This window comes from Suillus fuscotomentosus (assembly GCF_016647785.1).
Source record: "Suillus fuscotomentosus strain FC203 chromosome Unknown F5891scaffold_32, whole genome shotgun sequence".
NCBI lineage: Eukaryota > Fungi > Basidiomycota > Agaricomycetes > Boletales > Suillaceae > Suillus > Suillus fuscotomentosus.
The window spans coordinates 463,525-481,516 of record NW_024539544.1 but is presented as its reverse complement, the minus strand read 5'-3'; the positions used below and the strand labels follow the sequence as shown (position 1 = coordinate 481,516).

The following is a 17,992-nucleotide window of genomic DNA, read 5'->3' as shown; positions in this document are numbered from 1 at the left end:
CGCTAAGCAAGTGAAGTGACTCACGACTTCAAGTTGAAATGCACCAATGGCCCAACACCATGACTCAACTGGCGAGCATGCGGGTGATCTGTGATACATGTCTCAAGTACTATTATCATGATAGCGGCAGAGGATATGGTGAATACTGTAATAGAAGATGACGATGACTTGTTGATAATGGCTGAAATGTCCAATCACCGGCAAGTCCCATTCAGGAGTGAGATGGTTTCTGCAACATTCATGCTTAAACAACGCATGAAGCTTCAATTATTTCAAATTGCTCACATCAACACGTATATACACTACGCTATGGACTACTTTGTATAAACGATCTGTTTTTGAGACAAGGTGGTTGAAATCAAAGATGACGATGATGTCATCCCATTTGCGACTTGCTTCAAATGCTTCGAACAGATGTTGTGCAGTCAGAACTCAATATATATATCAACATTTGCGACTTGCTTCAAACAGACGTTGTGCAGTCAGAACTCAATGTATATATCAAAGACTGAATATATATACAACATTAAAACTACAGTGCTCAGTCGACAATGGATTGTAAATAGTCGGCGATGTCCTCCGTTGCCCTACCAAATTCTTCCCGATCAATGGCATCCATGTCAACATAATCAGACATGATGATTGCCTGAATGTCGTCGATGTCCTCTCGACCTACTAAGATTGTAAGTTAGCGTGAAATGTATAGTTGTATGGTACATACAGGAAGGAGCGCCCTCGTCGTCAAGACTCAGCGTGCTGCATTCTGAGTCACCTTCTACCATGGTTGTTGAAGGTGTCTCGAGGCGAGTGCCAATACCACGGACACCAGAGAATCCTGTAAGACTCCCAATTTGATCTAAGCGATAAACATGGACAGCGTTGATAGCTGCTCGAGAACGCCACTGGCGCTTCAGCTCACTAGCAAGCAATGGGTCAGAACCAGAAAGATCGCAAATGACAGCAGTGGCCTGAAGTTCTTCATCGTAAATAGCAGTGCGGAGACGCCGAATTTCAACGTTAAGTCGAGTGATTTCTTCACGAGCACAGAGGAGCTTGAAATACTTTGAAGTTGCTTCTCGGTAAGCCGGTTTGGCCCAATCATCACTTCGAACATCGCTGCGAGAGTGCCGCAAGAGGTCAAACTCTCCAAGGAAAGTGTAATCAGCGATGTCCTTCCATGATATCTTGTCGCGCGGAGGATTCAAGGCTACAGCTTGAACATTGTAGTGTGCGATAGCTTTGCGGATAGCCTCAGAACGTCGTTGTAGGGCTTTGCTAATTTGCTGACGAAGTTTATACCCTCGAGAAATGTTATTGATTTGACATAACCAAATCAAAAGAAATCGTTTACCTGTGCCCGATAACGACAGCTTTGAAAGTTCAAACAGCCGCATCACAACCAAGCGTTCTAAGTCGTTGAGCGCAGCTCGATATTTGCCCAGAGAAGCTTCTTCCTTGAAGCAGCTATACTCCTCACCACCAATTTCCCATCGTGCATCTACACCAAGCTGAGATTCCATGTGGGCCACTAGTGCCTCCGCGTGCTGTAGTTTAGCATAGGATGAATCAACCCAAATACGGGCAACTGTTAGAGCTTGATTGATCTGCACTAGGCTGCTTGCCGGAAGTTGGGTAAGTGCATTGTTGGCTGCTTGGCGAGCCGAATCCCAATCGGACCTAAAAAAAAAACACTTGATATTAAAAATGACCGTAAATTAAATGAGGTTAGTTCACCTTCGTTCAGCCAGTTCATCAAGTGTCTCAACATAGCGAATGCGGATACGGTCTTCGGCTGGTGGCTGCTTCAGATCATCAAGGTATTTTTGCTCTTCGTCGAGAAAACGAACAAAATCATCATCGGTTAGTCGAAGCTCGTGTTTGATAGCTGTGAGTTCAGTGGTGAGATTGTGAACTGCCTTCAGCGCTTCTCGATAGTGGTTCCATAAGAAATTACCTATTGGAACGCTAATCAGTACTGTGAACTAAGGCTAAAGTGGAATATACAAACTAAGGCTAGCGTACTTGTCTTGATCCCAAAATGAGAAGTGTTCCTCGATAGATTGATGTCGATGGAAGGAACTGGCATGTCTAGTACTACGAGCAAGCTCATTGGAAGCAGAGAAAACGTGTTCACAACCTTCGCCTTCAGTGTGTCCCGTTCCAGGAATATACATTGGATGCCAACGTAACTGGCATTTGCGGTTGTGTGCGTGGCCATGAAAGGACCCGACCATCATCCGAAAACCAAGATCGTGCGCTCGAGAGCCGAAGGAACTATTGCTCAGGGTCTTTGAGAAGGCGCATCCGATATCATAAGCACAGCCCCCATTCTTTCCATATACAGTGAGGAGCTTGTCAATGAGCGCCAACGGATATTTAGCTCTGTTGGAATGATCAACAAACGTCAAACCATGACAAAAATAGACTAACAGCTCGCCACTCTGAACCATGTCGCAAGCTAGAAGTATGAAGCGGTGGCGACAAGCAGCGATAAAGATCCCAGACTCATGAAACACGGAAAACATTTTTTTACGAGTCTCAGGGCCAGCATTGCGCCATTGATCAACACAAGTGAGCACATTAGAAGGGTTAGTGCTAGCGTCAACCGGCTCTTCCTCCCAGTTATCATCATGGGAGTTGATCTGCACAATGCGATCAAAAATTGCTCAAATTAAGTTAGTCGACTTACATCGCACGATTTCGCTTCGTGTTTATACTTGTCAACAGTTTCACGATCAATCCAGTAGTCTGAACGAGCTTGACGAGAATCCAACCAAGCAGTGTTACCATAGATGGAGGAATCCCATCTCTTTAAGCTATTGTTGCCATCGACGCACACGAGCCAGTTGAAATCAAGGGTTGGCTCATCTTGGAGTTTATAGAAGCAAGCGGGACAGGAATTTAGTAAGCGCCAATTGGGAGTGTCGTGTTTGAGCGCTGCCTTGAGGCGCTGGTCAACGTGATGGATGATTTCCAAATAAATATCGTAAGCAGCCGAGAATTGTGTATTGAGGTAGGGCCGGTAAGGAATCTATCAATTACATATCAATAGACAGGCTGCCGAGAGTATCGTCCCATACTCACATCATGAAGGAAACAAAGTGTTCTACACTGTGCCTGGATACTGAAGCGAGGACAGGCTCGATGACATTGCCGGAAGGCGGCAAGAGTATGGAGCGAAATTGCAATGGTTGGGTACATCAGGGCGCATCTGATGTAGCCATGATAGATAAGTGTCTCGTTAGGGAACCTGTGCAATGCTATCGGCTGGAGAGAGGAACGGCACCGCCCTGTGGGAGAATGAAATAATGCTTTGAAATAGTGCGAAGATACTTACTGAAAATGTCAATGAGCTCGATGTTGTTGAGTGAAGGGCAGTCCGTCGTATCTATGTCCAAAGGTGGGACTGTGGGCAAGTCTTGTGGGTTTGGTATGCCATTGCCAGAATTTCGAGCGCGGTAGTCAAGATAGGCGTCCACAAGGTGTTTGATCTGGAGATTCCAATGAGAAGTCTGGTCTTCTGTGCGGTCTCGGCGAGTGCGAGGATCTATGTAGCGACTGTGCTGAAGTATAAACAAGATATGTCAGGTGTTACAATCACTACGTGAGCCCCCAGCCAGTCCGCACGCGACATACGTCGTAACATCAGGATGAAGTGAATAGGACTTACTATCCACCAATGTCGGCCACCTGATGTGCCAGCCCTTCGAACACTTCATGTTCCCCACCTGCATGACTCATATCAAAACCTTCCTCTCCAGGAGGAGCAGTGTATGGTAGCGCCTCGACATCGATGCCATGGTGGGTAATCATGGTCTCCACCGCATTTCGGTCCTCTGCGGACATTTCTGTTGCAAAAATTATAGTGAATGAGGCGGAAAGTAAATGAGAAAACATACCTTGTATTTCAGCCTGGCGGCTGGTATCCGTTGCCATTATTCGATGCTGTTGTTTGCCAGCCGCGAGGACTTCTGATCGACGATGGCGTCCTCGAAAATGGTGAGAAATGACCGACTTCGACAACCCGGTGACCTTGTAAGTGGTAGAGCCACGAGGCATGGCAGGCGTTGAGGATATGCAGCAGCACCAGATAGCGGACGATGTGGAAGAGGGCAAGGGGCGTGAGAATGCATTGGCTTGGTGGATAACCCTTCTAGGTGCAGGCGGGAAGGGCGTGGGAAGTTACTGATAGAGTCCGAATACCCGCCCCACCCTAGGCTATAGTACATAGGTTGAATAAGTGAAGGCCCCAGGTAATTTGGGGCAGCATTTAATGCTGGTGTTGGGTTTTAGCACAAACATGCCTAATCAGAGTTGCCGAGGCACGTAATCGTCAAGTATAATAAGGCTCCCTAATTGGGCAACCCAGGTGGACACATTTGTGGGGTGACACATTTGTGACTGAAAACATAGCTGAGTTTGAAAAAACCCCAAAATGCAGCTGTGAAAGCCACAACACCCACCCAAATAGGGACCTGGCAAGTCCCATACAATAGGTCAAAAAAGCGAACTGGCAGTTGCCAAGGAAAGTGTATGGTAAAACTGGTAGTTGCCCAACATATTAGGTCTAATACTACAACTACGGCTGTCTCAACTCCATAATTCCACCTCTTCTTGTAACAGCTTTCTGTTCTCATTCTCATGGTTACTGCACACAGCAACCTTCTTACAACTCCACACTGGACCATGTGGAAGTTCATCTATCATTTGTAAGAACAACCAGTTATTGTGAAATTGAAGCTTCAAGCAGTTTTGAGTCTGGTTACAGTATCAACACAGTCAGTTCAAATTTTGATCTATACTTGGAACATACTATGGGTAGTTTCAGAAACTCATTGGTCTGCCTTTGACTGAGGTTTCTGACAAGCCATTGGGCTAGACCCCACTCCTCTCTGGTGCATCGTCTATTGAGTATATGCTTTGCCACCATGATCCAACACTCATGCATTCTCAAAGGGTGCCCATTGATCTTCACCCTCTTCCTTTTGCTCTCTTCAATATCTTTCAAATGTGGTCTCACCTTCATGCGGTGCCCAGCCTGCATCTGACTGAGGTTTGAAATACTGGCCATTATAGGTGAGTGTTGTTGCATCCTTGTCATCAATTTCTTCAATAGTGACCCAATGAATTTTGCCAGGAGTAGGGTTTTGGTCTGTATCGGAAGATCTGCTGAAGTTGAGGAATCTTGACTATAGGTGAAAACACTAAAACTAAGGGGTTCTACAGCAAGACCAGGATATGAGAATAAGACTTGACCCCAAAGGACAACTACTGAGAGAAGTTCCTCATTAATAAAAGGGAGGGAGACTCTGTCAGCTAGATGGGTGACAACCAGCATGCGAAAGCACAAGAAGATGACACACGTGAAGGCATGTGTGAGGCATGCATGAATGAGTGATGTGAGAGATGCATGCATATGCAGAAGCATGTTATGAATGATAAGGGAAGAGCTTTCAAGTAAGGTTGTAGCATGAGCGATAGTTGATAGAGAAACAAGGTCTGCTTTCAAGTACTAAGGTGCACTATACACTTTTGCAGTAGATGGATATATGGGGGGGGGGGGGGTCCATACCAGAACCGAAAGAACCCTCTCTCTATTTAAGAAGGGAGATTACGGTATGTGGCGTGCTTCTGAGTGCAGTCCCAAACTGAGTAACCATATCAACTCTAAATATATTCTAAGTTCAAATAGACTCTCTGTATGTAAGCGCGGAGGTCAGACTGAAGGTTCATTAATTCAAAGAAAGAGATAAGAATAATGCACCAGTAAATCAGTGAGGACATGGGACAGATGGACGAATGGTAAGAGCGCGAAAGCCTAAAGGGATGCATGCGAAAGGCGTGAGTACATGCAAGATGTGCAAGTGAGGCGCGTACATAGGGCATGCACGAGAGCACGAATGACTGGTCCTTCGGATAAGAGGTGGTACATGTAAGGAATTAAGTGGGTAATAAGGCTATATATCTGGCATTGAGAGGTGCAAGTCTCTACACTGTGCTGGTGAACATGACCTGGGGCTGCCATGTATTCATGAGAGAAGTTGACATCTGGTGAGTCTGAGTTTGCTGCATCTGCTTCTTCAATCAATAATGTCCACTGCCTTCAGCATTCAGGATGCCCCACAATGTGTCTCTTGACACCCTCGCCCGTAGCTATTACCTTCCTGCAAAACATACATTGAGGCATTACAGGTTCATTGATCGTTGTTGCCAACTTGGCCAATCACTTTCTAATACCCATTTTTCCCGCACATAGCGACCAACTTCAAATACCAAAACTTCTGACAGGACTGCCATCATGGATGTAGTTCATAATGACCTTTCTTTGGTAGAATTTGATCGCAGATGCAGTTCATGATGGTGTGCCACCTTTCATGCCTGTCCAACTTCCTTGACCACTTCCTTTTGACCACTTCCTTTGACCATCTTGTCTCATCTATGGTGCATGTCACTTAGCCACCACTACCCTTGAACAGTGGCCAAATCGGTCTGAGAAAATTTCAACCCTAATCCTACGTAGTTCTGTGCGTGCAACTCCAATGGATGCTTCAATATTAGTTTGAAACATGTAGCGCTACAGTAGACAATGACAATTTATTGTGCAGATGTTGTTTTTACCAGTCTCTGATGCCCAAGAACCACAGGAAGGTAGCAGTGCAGTATCATTTGACTGTGGGAACATCGCATGCACTGCTGGATGGAGGCATATCAGACAGGTCTGAGCACAAAGGATGCCCAGTTTTAGGTTGAGCAATTCAGCTCTACAAAGTACAAGTCTCACAGACATATTCTGGAGACATTGGCTCGCATTTTTGATTGATGGGGAGTCATAGTACTTTAGGTGGCCAAATCATCCCTTTTGTTTTTAAAAAACTCGCTCAGATTTGATTCAATCAATAATTCCTCTTATAGCTTTACTCTACTCATCGAAGGGATCATTTTTACAAGAGGAAATAAAAATCTGATTTTTTTTCAAGGGGGTGAGAACATTGTTCAAAAGTAGTGGTGGCTAAGTGACACGCACCATATTCCTCCCTTTCACATGATATTCATTGTTTCCGATGGTTTCTCTCATCTTGCTGTTTCTCCCTTTGCAAATGTAGAGTTCACATATCACGTTGTAGAGACTGACATCTCTGTGGCCTCGTAGAGGTCTATTTTCTGATGCATGTAGACATGCTAATCATTACCCAAATCATTCCTATTGTATCCGACTTAATATGTATCAAACCCGAAAATCATCAGACATTGGACATCAGATTATTGGACATCGCATCGGGTTTTGCATCGTGTTTTGCATTGGACATCGGACATCACATCGGGTTTTGCATTGGACTATCGGATATTGTGCAGACTCATCCCACCTATGTCCAGCCTCATTGTGCTAGCCTCACTAGGTGTGTAGTTACTTGTTTTCACATCCCTAACATTTCGGACCACATTATCACATGTATTCCCATAGTCCACAGTACATCATGTCTTATTACGTAGGACATCGGATCCGAAATATTGCGCTACTACCTTCACCTATAGGGTTCCGTTGTAGAGACTCGTGTGTCTCATGGTGTGATATGACAAGTTTTCACTAAGGAGTACATAGCACGAACTTGTAGTGTCACTCCGTGCGCTACCCGCAGCTATCCCTATACAAGGCGCAACTTTCCCGCGCAATGCGCGCCATGCGCGCACCATTCCCGCACTTTGCGATGTATATGCGCGCGCGCGTTCCCGCGCTTGAGCGCCCTATAGCGCCAGCCATACAGATGCATCCATCCACTGTCCACCATGTTCTCTAGTGCGTATATTTCTATTTCTCTCATCTGCATATTGTTCCATCTTTATTTTTATCATGGACTCTCACCCATATATATCTTACATACCTACTCGGTAGCACTTCGGCTCCACATGACCGCGCTTAGGCGCACTATATAAGCACCAACAGTACATACTATTACTTACTTTTCCACTAACTTTCCATTTTTTACCACTTACCTTACCTTACTTTACTTTCCACCCACTATCTGCCTAGAAGAACATAGTAGAAATCTATTTGTCTGCACTTTGCACCTCTCTTCACTTGTCTTACATCATATCCTCACTTAAGCTTACTCTTTCTCATTTCCGCACGCGCACATGCTTTCCCGCACCTTCGTACCTTGCGCGCACCTGCACTTTCTCGCACTTCGCTTCAGCGCATACCTCTAGATCTTTGCTGCACTTGCTTCCCCTTAAGGGTCGCGCTTGCCACCTCAAGCATAGCAGACTAGGCAAACGCACAACCTTCAACATTTATAGATACAGTCTGGAGCTTCATTTGTTCCTCTCTGTATCGTTGTTTCTACACCGTATTTCTACGTATCTACATATATATTGGACTCCCCATAGCATCATCATCATCTGAGTAGAGGAGAGCTGTTCTCCGACGCTTAGGGGTCAAACCTGATATTTTGTAGTTCTTAGTTGACATTGCGAATATCATCGTTCCTTCATTGTCTGTATCTATCATTGTTATTATTGCGCACACCGCTCGCTTTTCCAATGCTCACTATAGTGTTACTATTAGTTTCCGATAACCCGAACCCGAACCTGACCAACCCGAAACCCGAAAACATCGGACCTGATGCTTTTTGCATCGGACATTGTAATTATACCTCCAGACATTGTTTCCCGCACTTGGACTATTGACCTCACATCATTCACTGACCCCCAGAACTATTCCCAGACCGCAGACCCCTGGATCGAACACACTTGTCTCACCAAGTATAGCAGACTAGGTGGTGCAAAACCACAACATAAAGATATCAGTTTGGAGCCATCTTTGTATAGCCCCACTTTGTGTTGTATTCCTACAGTGTGTCTTCTTTTGCTGGCTATTCCTCCCTTTGCAAATGTAGAATTCATGTATCGCATGTCTTCTCTTATCCTCATTTTTCTTTTCTCTTGTCTATTGGTCATTTTTTCTTCTCATTCCGAATATCTCATTGACCTTGATTATCATTAATATCATCTCCATTCATCCCTGAGTGACTACTGACATAACTAACTAACTAAACTAAGGTGATAATACCATGAGACGCAAGGAGGAATTCCAATAGTTGAACTTTGTGTGCCTCTTGGCACTGCTGCTTCTCTACATGCTAGCACCCGACTATCAACTCTCACGCATATGTTTGGTGAGTAACAGGCCCTTATATGTGTTCAGAGAGCTGCACTTTGCACACCTCATCGCAATGTCTAATCTCTGCATCCAACATTCCAAGACAAGGGTTCACAGGTAAGTCTGAGACATAGTTATGGGTCCTGGTGTCTGATGATATTGTTGCAAAGGATAATAATGCTCAGGAGCATGTGGAGCCTCTCTAACCCATCCTGGAGCTGGGAGAGCCTCTCTAGCCTATCCTGGAGCAGTGATCACATGAAAGAGTTAACTTGGAGGCCTATTGGATGGTGAGTGTGTGTCATGGCAGTTCTCAGAGTAACCCACTGTTGGCTGACTGCAAGATCCTTTTCATTCAGTTTGCTGAATAGTGAGAAGACTGAGCTGCCACATTGGTCAATGTGTGGTGTGTCTCAGACAAGCCTGTCACTTGCTATCTGGGTATTTTGGTGAGATTGGTAGTATCTGCCATAAGTGTTAGAAGTCATATTTGTTTTTGCTCATTTTATACCATTCTGTTGATATTGTTTGGTCAGATTGAAACTTTAACTTTGAAATCAACAGAACTCAAAGTGGTCTGTTGATCAGACACTACAGCAAGGGTATTTAAAGACAAATTGTTCTTCTTTTTTGACTACAGACTAACCTGAATCATGGCAGGAAAACTTGCCTCTCAATGGGTTCTCAAAAGCAAAAGGCAATCTTGCAGGCCCAGGAGGACCTATGCGCTGTAGAGACTCATGCCTCTCATGGCGTGATATGGCAGTTTTCACTAAGGGAGTATACAGCACCAACTCGCAGCACCACTCTGTGTACTGTCCACAGCAATTCTTATATGAGGCGCAGCTTTCCCGCACAACGCGCACCATTCCCATGCTTCGCGATGTATCCGCGCGCGCGCGTTCCCGTGCTTGCGCGCCCTATAGCGCCAGCCATCCAGATGCATCCATCCACTGTCCACCAAGCTCCCTAGTGCGTATATTTCCATTTCCTTTATTAGCATAGTGTTCCACCTTTATTTTTATCATAGACTCTCACCCATATATATCCTTACATACCTACTCGGTAGCGCTTCGGCTCCGCATGACTGCGCTTAGGCGCGCTATATAAGCGCCAGCAGTACATACTATTACTGACTTACTTTTCAACTAACTTTCCATTTTTACAACTTACTTTTCCTACCAGTCACTTACTACTTAGCAGAGTATAGTAGAAATCTATTTGTCTACACTTTGCATCTCTCTTCTCCTACCTTGCATCATATTATCACTTAAGCTTAGTCTTTATCAATTTCCGCATACGCGCGCGTGTTCCCGCGCCTTGCGCGCACCTGCGCTTTCTCGTGCTTCACTGAGGCGCGTACATCTAGATCTTTGCTGCACTCGCTTCCCCTTCAGGGTCGAACGCACTTGTCTCCTCAGGTAACGCAGACTAGGCAACACACGACCTTACAACAATTTTTTAGATACAGTTTGGAGCATCATTGTTCCTCTCTGTATTGTTGTTTCTACAGCGCACAGATTGAATCCACAGCCAGACACACTGCAAGTGGTCATTAGCACTGGCCAACTGAAAAAGAGACATATTGAAGTAAGTAATTTTGTGTTATTGCTCAACGTGTGTTTGCTTACGTCTACTTAACAGTTTCAAAATCTCATCGAGGACATGACCACAAACTAGTTGAGGAAATCAAGAAGGAGAAACATAACTTAAAGGCACTGCGGACGACATATCATACAAATCCTGAAGTCTTACCTGCCGAGCTCCTGAGTGAGATTGACAGAGACAAAGATATTATGGTCAGCATTTTATTATTCATATATTCAAGTGCTCACAACTATATAATAGTTTTCACATTGAAGTATACCTGCAAAGGTGCAGGTGCTCACATTCAGTACAGGTAAAACACCTCCGACTGTCTTGCAACCAATGGAAATGAGTAAGATCATGGCTAAGTCAAAGAAAGGTTAGCAATCTTGGCAGGGTGTTCTTTGACTAACTAACTTTGCATAGATTCTGCTCCAGTGGTCTCATCCAGCAATGATAGCAGCACTGACAGCAGCACTGACAGCAGGATCAACAATAGCAGCAGCAGCACTTGATGATGATAATGAAGTGGTCAGTGCAACTTCTGAAAAGTTTGTCAGGTCCAAATGCCTGCAGGAGGACATCGATGAAGAAACTATTCTAAAGATCATCAAAGATTCAAAAGGAGCATGCTGGCAATTAAGGGCCAGGGATTTCAATGACATCACAAAAATGTACTCACCACAGTGACATCTATTTACTGCTGTCTAGTTGTAACTCAGAGACCTTTTCCTGAGACACTCATTGTCAAGACCCAGCTAGCAAAGCATGTGTGGTGTGATACATCTGATGCAGCAGGACTTGCTATTCAACTAATGCCTTCATTGGTTAAAATGGTAAGCAGTCAGCATGTTATTTTCATGTCCTGATCCTGGTTGATTGTGTAGATGGCAAGGCAGACCTCACACGTGTGTGGGGAAACCAAAATGTGTGGTCTCACAGCCTTGCTTTTTGGCTTCCGTGTAAGCTGATCTATAGTGGCCATTAGGGGAAACCGTGACTTGGCCGAGACACTCAAGGAAGGGTCGTCCTTTGTGTTTAAGGTAGGTCAGCTTCACCATTGTTAATTGTTATCTGACTGGCTGAATAAAAGGACTAGGAGAAGAAATCTGACATATACAAATCTGATTTAATCCAGGCAGGGATAAATGACATGTGGTTCATGAACCACATTGATGAAGGTATAATCTATGCTGAATACTTTGACCCTTTTCTGGTAAAGATGTTGGCACTCATACTCACAGTAGTTAGTGTCTTCAAGCTGTCCAAAATTTAGAGCTGCAGCTGAATTCTAACAGATAGAGTGTTGTATTGATGAGTGGGCCACAGACATGAGGGAAGACATCAAATTTGCGGCAGTCATTGATTCTCCAGTCTACCTGGTCCATTTGGACTCCTTGAAGTGATTTGAGGAGCAGACGGCTAGTTACAAACTACTGGAGAAAATTACTGATAATTTCCTCAATGTTGCTCAGTTAGTACTTGCCTGAATCATGACCCTTACTGACATTGATCCAAAGGTTCCATGCTAGTATCAATCTGCCTAAGGCAGCAGTGACCGTCAAAGGCTTCACAGATGACATATTTGATGATACAATCCAAGAGTACAAAGTGGAGACTTGGGCAAAGGAGCGTGGGGAAGGTGTATAGGTTGGTGACGATTGGCACTTTATGAGGCCACTGGATTTCATGAGTGTATGCATTGTGTACCTTGAATATATTCGATTACATTGTTTTCTGGTTCTAGAGTGATTGGTATTAATGGCTATAGTAGGAGTGCATAGCTACCTATAGTACCTGTAGCTGTTTACTACAGGAGTTCTGGTAGTGCTATATAGCTAGACATGTGACTGTGTAGTTGTATATAGTACGCACTTGACACAATGAGCTACAGTAACTACAGTAATTATATAGCTCGGTGTAGTCAAAGGTTTTTTTCCTGATGTAGATGTTGCAATAGAGTCAAAATCTGTTTCTTTCAATCTATGTAGATTCAAAACCTGCTTGCAAAATCTTTTGTAGTGTATAGATTCTCAGAGACCCAAGTGCAAGCAAATAGAGACAGTGATACATTTTGGAGTATTCATCAAAGTGATATAATTTATATCTGTTTTATCTTTTTCAATGTACCCAAGGTGTGACTACTTTGTGCTAGTTTTGCAGGAGAATGTGGTGAGAATGTTTCTCTTGCATCTATACATTGTGGTCTGTAGCTGGGAGTATTCTTCAGCATGACACAAAAATAAAATGATGAAAATATATTAGCAGTATTGGATTGGACAATAGATGGACATGTCATGTAGGGCATGCACAAAAATATAGTGCTTGGTATGGGACAGGATGTGATTTCATAAAATAAAAATGTTATTATTGGCAGGTTTTAAACCTACTCAGTCCAAGAGTAGCCAGATTTTGACTCTGATGATCACTTGCAATTTCATCTTTGACAGGTTTTAAACCTGCACAGACAGATTTGGATTCTGTTATATTAACTGCTTGGCTAAGGCCAGTTATATGTGCTCCCAATGAATTCATTCAGAAGTGAATCTTCAAGATACACTTATCCTGCATTTTGTCAGTTCTAACATTAATTTCTAACATACCTCTAGAGCCCAATCATATGTGATCCTTCTGTTGTCAGTTATCACTTATGACCTGGTTGTTAATCCCAAGACATCACGGACATCATTGGCCCACCATAATGGTCTGCCATCAGCACTTTTTTGAAGCAATTGCTAGATATTCAGGTCTTGAAATATAGGCCTAGGAGAAGTCTGATGTCTTTTGTGATAAGAGTAGAATAAGAGAATCAATGGCAGTGACCATATTATTGAAAGAACTGACAAAATGCAGATAAATATACCTTGATGATTCACTTGTGAATGGGTTCATTGGAGATGCATCTAACAGTTCTTAGTCAAGCAGTTGATACAACAGAATTTAAATCTGTCTGTGTGGGCTCAAAACCTGTCAAAGATGAAATTGTCAAGTAATTACCAGAGTCAAAGTCTGTTTCTTTTGAGCCATGCAGGTTTGAAACCTGCCAGTTGCAACATTTGTTTTCTATAAAACACACCTTGACATTGTCTCATGAATGGTTTTCTCAAAAACTCAACTTGACTGATGTTAGCCATATCATTGCCACAATAGATTCAAAATCTATCAAGTGGTCTAAATAAATCTTATCATTCTCTAAGACTTAGGATTGATTCCTATAGTCTATATCTCCGACTCTATCTTCAGATAGTCTATCTTCTGTTTGTTTCTAGTTCAGACTTGTCCAGATTAGCCTTATACACATTTCCGATATCTGGAAGTCTTCCGGATAATCTACAATACTTGTCTGACCATCCAGATGTGTTATCCTCAGTCTCCAAAATAAGGGACAGTACTTGGGAAAGGGGCACAGTGTACGAGCTGAGGCCAAAGTTCTTTGGATCTATTCCTCCAAGAGTATGACTTTAATACCCAAAATCTCAATGCAAACTCAGAAGGATAAGTATAAGAACAATCTAATTCTTTCTGAAGGTCTTGACTTGGTAGAAGAAGAAGAAGAAAAAGAAGAAGAAGAAGAAGAAGAAGAGCAGATCACACATCAAACTTTCAAGTTTGATCCTAATGATCCAGGAAATGAGGAAAAATACAAATCTATCAAGGCTGAGATTGCATCTTAATACACTTCTGAATGGGTTCATTGGAAGTGTATTGAACTAGTCTTAGCCAAGTAATTAATACAACAGAATCTAAATCTGCCTGTATGGGTTCAAAACCTGCTAAAGATGAAATTATTAAGTAATCACCAGAGTCAAAATCTGTTTCTCTTGCACTGTGTAGGTTTGAAACCTGTTGATGATAAATTTTACTTTCTCATGAGTGGTTTTCTGAGAAACTCATCTCAAATGATCTTAGCCATATCATTGCCATGACTCTGGTCTACATGCTTTTTGAACTCTATATACTGAAGGTTTGTCTTTGTTGATTGTAAATCCCTCCAAGTATTAGCTGCTTCTTTTGAACTCATAGTTATTGCATCAAAACCAGCCCATATTTCTTCCTCTTTGAAATACATCTTGAACATTCACTTATAGACAATGTTTCAAAGACTTATCTTCAATGGCTTTAGCCAAGTGATCATCAGAGTCAAATCTATTTCTATTGCATCATGCAGATTTAAATCCTGCTAATTGCAATATGATCCCTTTGTGTATGGAGGCAACCATAACATGTCACATGGCCTTGGTTGCATTGCTAATTCACCCACTGGTCACACATCACAAGAGGTTAGTTGCTAGTCAAAAGTATGTCACAAAATCAAGATTTTGAAAAAAATTTCTACAAGCTCCATCTACTATGAGGCATTGATCTGGCAGCACGCCTCACATGTTATTATATGCATATCTGTATAGCAGCTTATAGTGAGTCTTATTACATTTTGGATAGCTTATCTTGCTACTAGTTTTGCCTATGCAATTCTGGATGTTCATGCTGTAGGATATAATCTGGCTTGCTAGATACTTACACTGCACTTCACTTCCCTTGCTACAAGTCATAGTTAGTAGAGCCACTTTTGGATATTTGTATATCATGCAATCAATTGATAGTTTGGCCTGACTGCAGCCATTTCGCATCTTGATATCTTTAAGTTCTTTTGATAGGCTTTGCATAGTCATACTTTGGTACCCTCACAAGTCTTATACTTAGACATACCTTGACATATCTGCCATATTCTCCCCTAGAAACTTTGCTGTTTCATTAGAAGCTCTTCAGATGCTTTGCACAACCTCAGATCTTCATTTCTCAACTTCAGACCACTTCACTCATATTGGACAAGTACTTTGGTACTTCAGACATATCCTTGGAACCTCAAATGCACTTTGGGTAACTTTTTCCTCTCTCATCCCCCATCTTGACAGACCTCCCTTGCACTTATAATTTAAAGAGGTAGTTCTACAGGCAGTCTCTTTGGGATGACTTGCACTTGCACTCTGAGTTCTGAGGTGATCACTTTCTAAGTGCCCACACAGGATCTACTCTTTACAGCGGCTCACCTCAAGTCTTATTACATTTTAGATAGCTTATCTCACTACTACTTTTGCCTATGCAATTCCAGACATTCATGCTGTAGGATATAATCTGACTCACTAGCTACTCACACTTCACTTTATGTCCCTTATTATGAGTCATAGTTAGTGGAGTCACCTTCAGATAGTTGTACTTCGTGCAATCGATCTTTTTGTTCATTCAGAATGATTATTTGGCCTGACCACTGCCATTTTCACATCTTGCTATCTTAGAGTTCTTTCAATAGGCTTTGCATAGTTGTACTTCAGTACTCTCACAAGTCTTACACTTAGATGTACTTCGACATACCTGCCACATTTCTCTCCTGAAAATCTCACTGTTTCATCAGAAGCTTTATAGATGCTTTGTGCAACCTTGGACCTTTGTTTCTTGACTTTGAACCACCTTCACTTGTATTGGACAAGTACTTCAGACACATCATTGGAACTTCAGACACACCTTGGGTGATTTTTCCTTTTCTCACCTTCAATCTTAACAAGACATCCCTTGCATTTTATATCAAGAGATAGTTCTACAGGCAGTCTATTTGGATTGAACTACACTCATACCTTTGAGTTCTAAGGTAATGTAATAGCTTTTGTAGTGCCTACACAGGATCAACTCTTTACACTGTCAATAGACAGACTGGTAAATCTGGGTTTGAATTTGGATGTCAAGCAGATTCTCACAGTAACTGTCATATCCTGTGTCCTGGACCCAGACCTATCACACAAATCATTTCTGGATTTCTGGATCTGGCCGACTTCTATCTTCCGTATCTGTTCCCTTCTCAGTTAGCTTCTGTCTCTGGACATCTGGTTATATGTATAACCGGTTGTACTTAATTTCCATCTCTCTTTCATTTCTGTCTTCATTTAATTAACTTCTGATAGACTAGTGTTAGGCTCTGTCCATATGCCATATCCCATATATTCACACTTCTCTTCCGAACTTTGGACCCTGAGATCCGATCCGGTCCGATGTATAGATCCGCTTCCAATCTGATTTACGATAAGCTTTCTAATTCATTTCCTGTTCATATAACGTTAAACACAGCCTATTCGGTATTTCCTCTTCCCGGTGTTTCGGTTATACTTATTACCGGTATGATTACTGATCCGTTAACCTATGTCTCATTTCTGACTCGCGTTTGATAACCTTTGCACATGCTTCGTACATAGCCTCGGACCTTTGCTTACTGATACTTCCGTTATCCTCATAGTATATAAACTCGTGTATATGTCCTGTAGTACCTCAGTTCAAATATCATCTTAGTTTGTCCTCTTTCTGTCCTCCGGACTTGAGTCCTTCTTACTCTTGTCACCCTCCGAGACTTCGGATAGATTCCGATAGTCTATATCCTCGGCTCTACCTTCGGGTAGTCTTACTCTGTTAGTTTCTAGTTCGGATACGTCCGGATTAGTCTTATATACATTTCCGATATCCGGAAGACATCCGGATATACTACAAGACCCGTCCGGACCTTCGGACGCGTTATCGTTAGTACTTTGAAATAAGGGACAGTACTTGGGAAAGGGGCACAGCATACGAGCTGAGGCCGAAGTCCTTCGGATCCGATCCTACGAGAGTACGGCCTTAACAGTATCTTCGAACTCACACCTTTCCAAGTACACTTACTCATATCATGGCTCCTACTAAAGTAAACCAAGCCGCTTTGCACGCTGTCGGACTTTCGTCCACCCGACGCGATCCGACATCTGTAGTTAACGCCTTCATTAGTTTCTCTCAGCGCCGTGTATCATGCGGTCCTGCTCAAAGTATTTCGCAACTCATGAATCGTCCGCATCCGGAAACCCCTACGCGCACTCCTGCCGGAGGTGATCCGGATGACGAAGGACCTCCGGACGATGAAGATACTCCCAGTGGAAACCCTCCGGATGACTTCGGAGGTGATCCGGATGATGAACCGGATGACAACGACAATGAATTTGACGGGTTAAACCCACAAGACCGTGTCATGCTTCAGCTTTCTCAAGCCATCGACAACCTCGCACGCAACAATCGTCGTCCAGCCTCGTCCGAAGATTCTAAAGTCAAGATCCGTGAGCCCGATACTTTCGATGGCACTGAGCCTCGGAAGCTTCGTGCATTCTTCGTCCAATGCGAGCTTCACTTCCAAAGCAAACCCAAAGCCTTCCGTTCCGGACGGGCAAAAGTCAACTTCGC

The 17,992-nt window shown here is 43.1% G+C and overlaps 4 protein-coding genes across 4 annotated transcripts; 1 reads left to right on the top strand and 3 right to left on the bottom strand.

Moving 5' to 3' along the window:
- Positions 1–541: 541 nt before the first annotated feature.
- F5891DRAFT_1128962 (uncharacterized protein) lies at positions 542–3,201 on the bottom strand (the record flags this gene model as incomplete). Its single annotated transcript, XM_041364337.1, has 8 exons — positions 542–672; positions 818–1,300; positions 1,352–1,677; positions 1,735–1,954; positions 2,009–2,382; positions 2,431–2,642; positions 2,690–3,031; positions 3,085–3,201. 8 exons carry the CDS (start codon positions 3,199–3,201, stop codon positions 542–544), a joined length of 2,205 nt encoding a protein of 734 aa, XP_041225131.1.
- A 21-nt stretch (positions 3,202–3,222) lies between these two features.
- Positions 3,223–3,813, bottom strand: F5891DRAFT_923435 (uncharacterized protein; the record flags this gene model as incomplete). Its single annotated transcript, XM_041373827.1, has 3 exons — positions 3,223–3,290; positions 3,338–3,558; positions 3,671–3,813. Coding segments are annotated over 3 exons (432 nt in total), but the record flags the coding sequence as incomplete, so codon positions are not given.
- A 783-nt stretch (positions 3,814–4,596) lies between these two features.
- F5891DRAFT_917482 (uncharacterized protein) lies at positions 4,597–4,891 on the bottom strand (the record flags this gene model as incomplete). Its single annotated transcript, XM_041373733.1, has 2 exons — positions 4,597–4,700; positions 4,810–4,891. Coding segments are annotated over 2 exons (186 nt in total), but the record flags the coding sequence as incomplete, so codon positions are not given.
- Positions 4,892–11,559: 6,668 nt separating this feature from the next.
- On the top strand, positions 11,560–14,418 carry F5891DRAFT_1189703 (uncharacterized protein; the record flags this gene model as incomplete). Its single annotated transcript, XM_041367201.1, has 8 exons — positions 11,560–11,580; positions 11,632–11,672; positions 11,733–11,787; positions 11,844–11,990; positions 12,043–12,126; positions 12,163–12,218; positions 12,265–12,386; positions 14,273–14,418. 8 exons carry the CDS (start codon positions 11,560–11,562, stop codon positions 14,416–14,418), a joined length of 672 nt encoding a protein of 223 aa, XP_041225128.1.
- Positions 14,419–17,992: the final 3,574 nt, after the last annotated feature.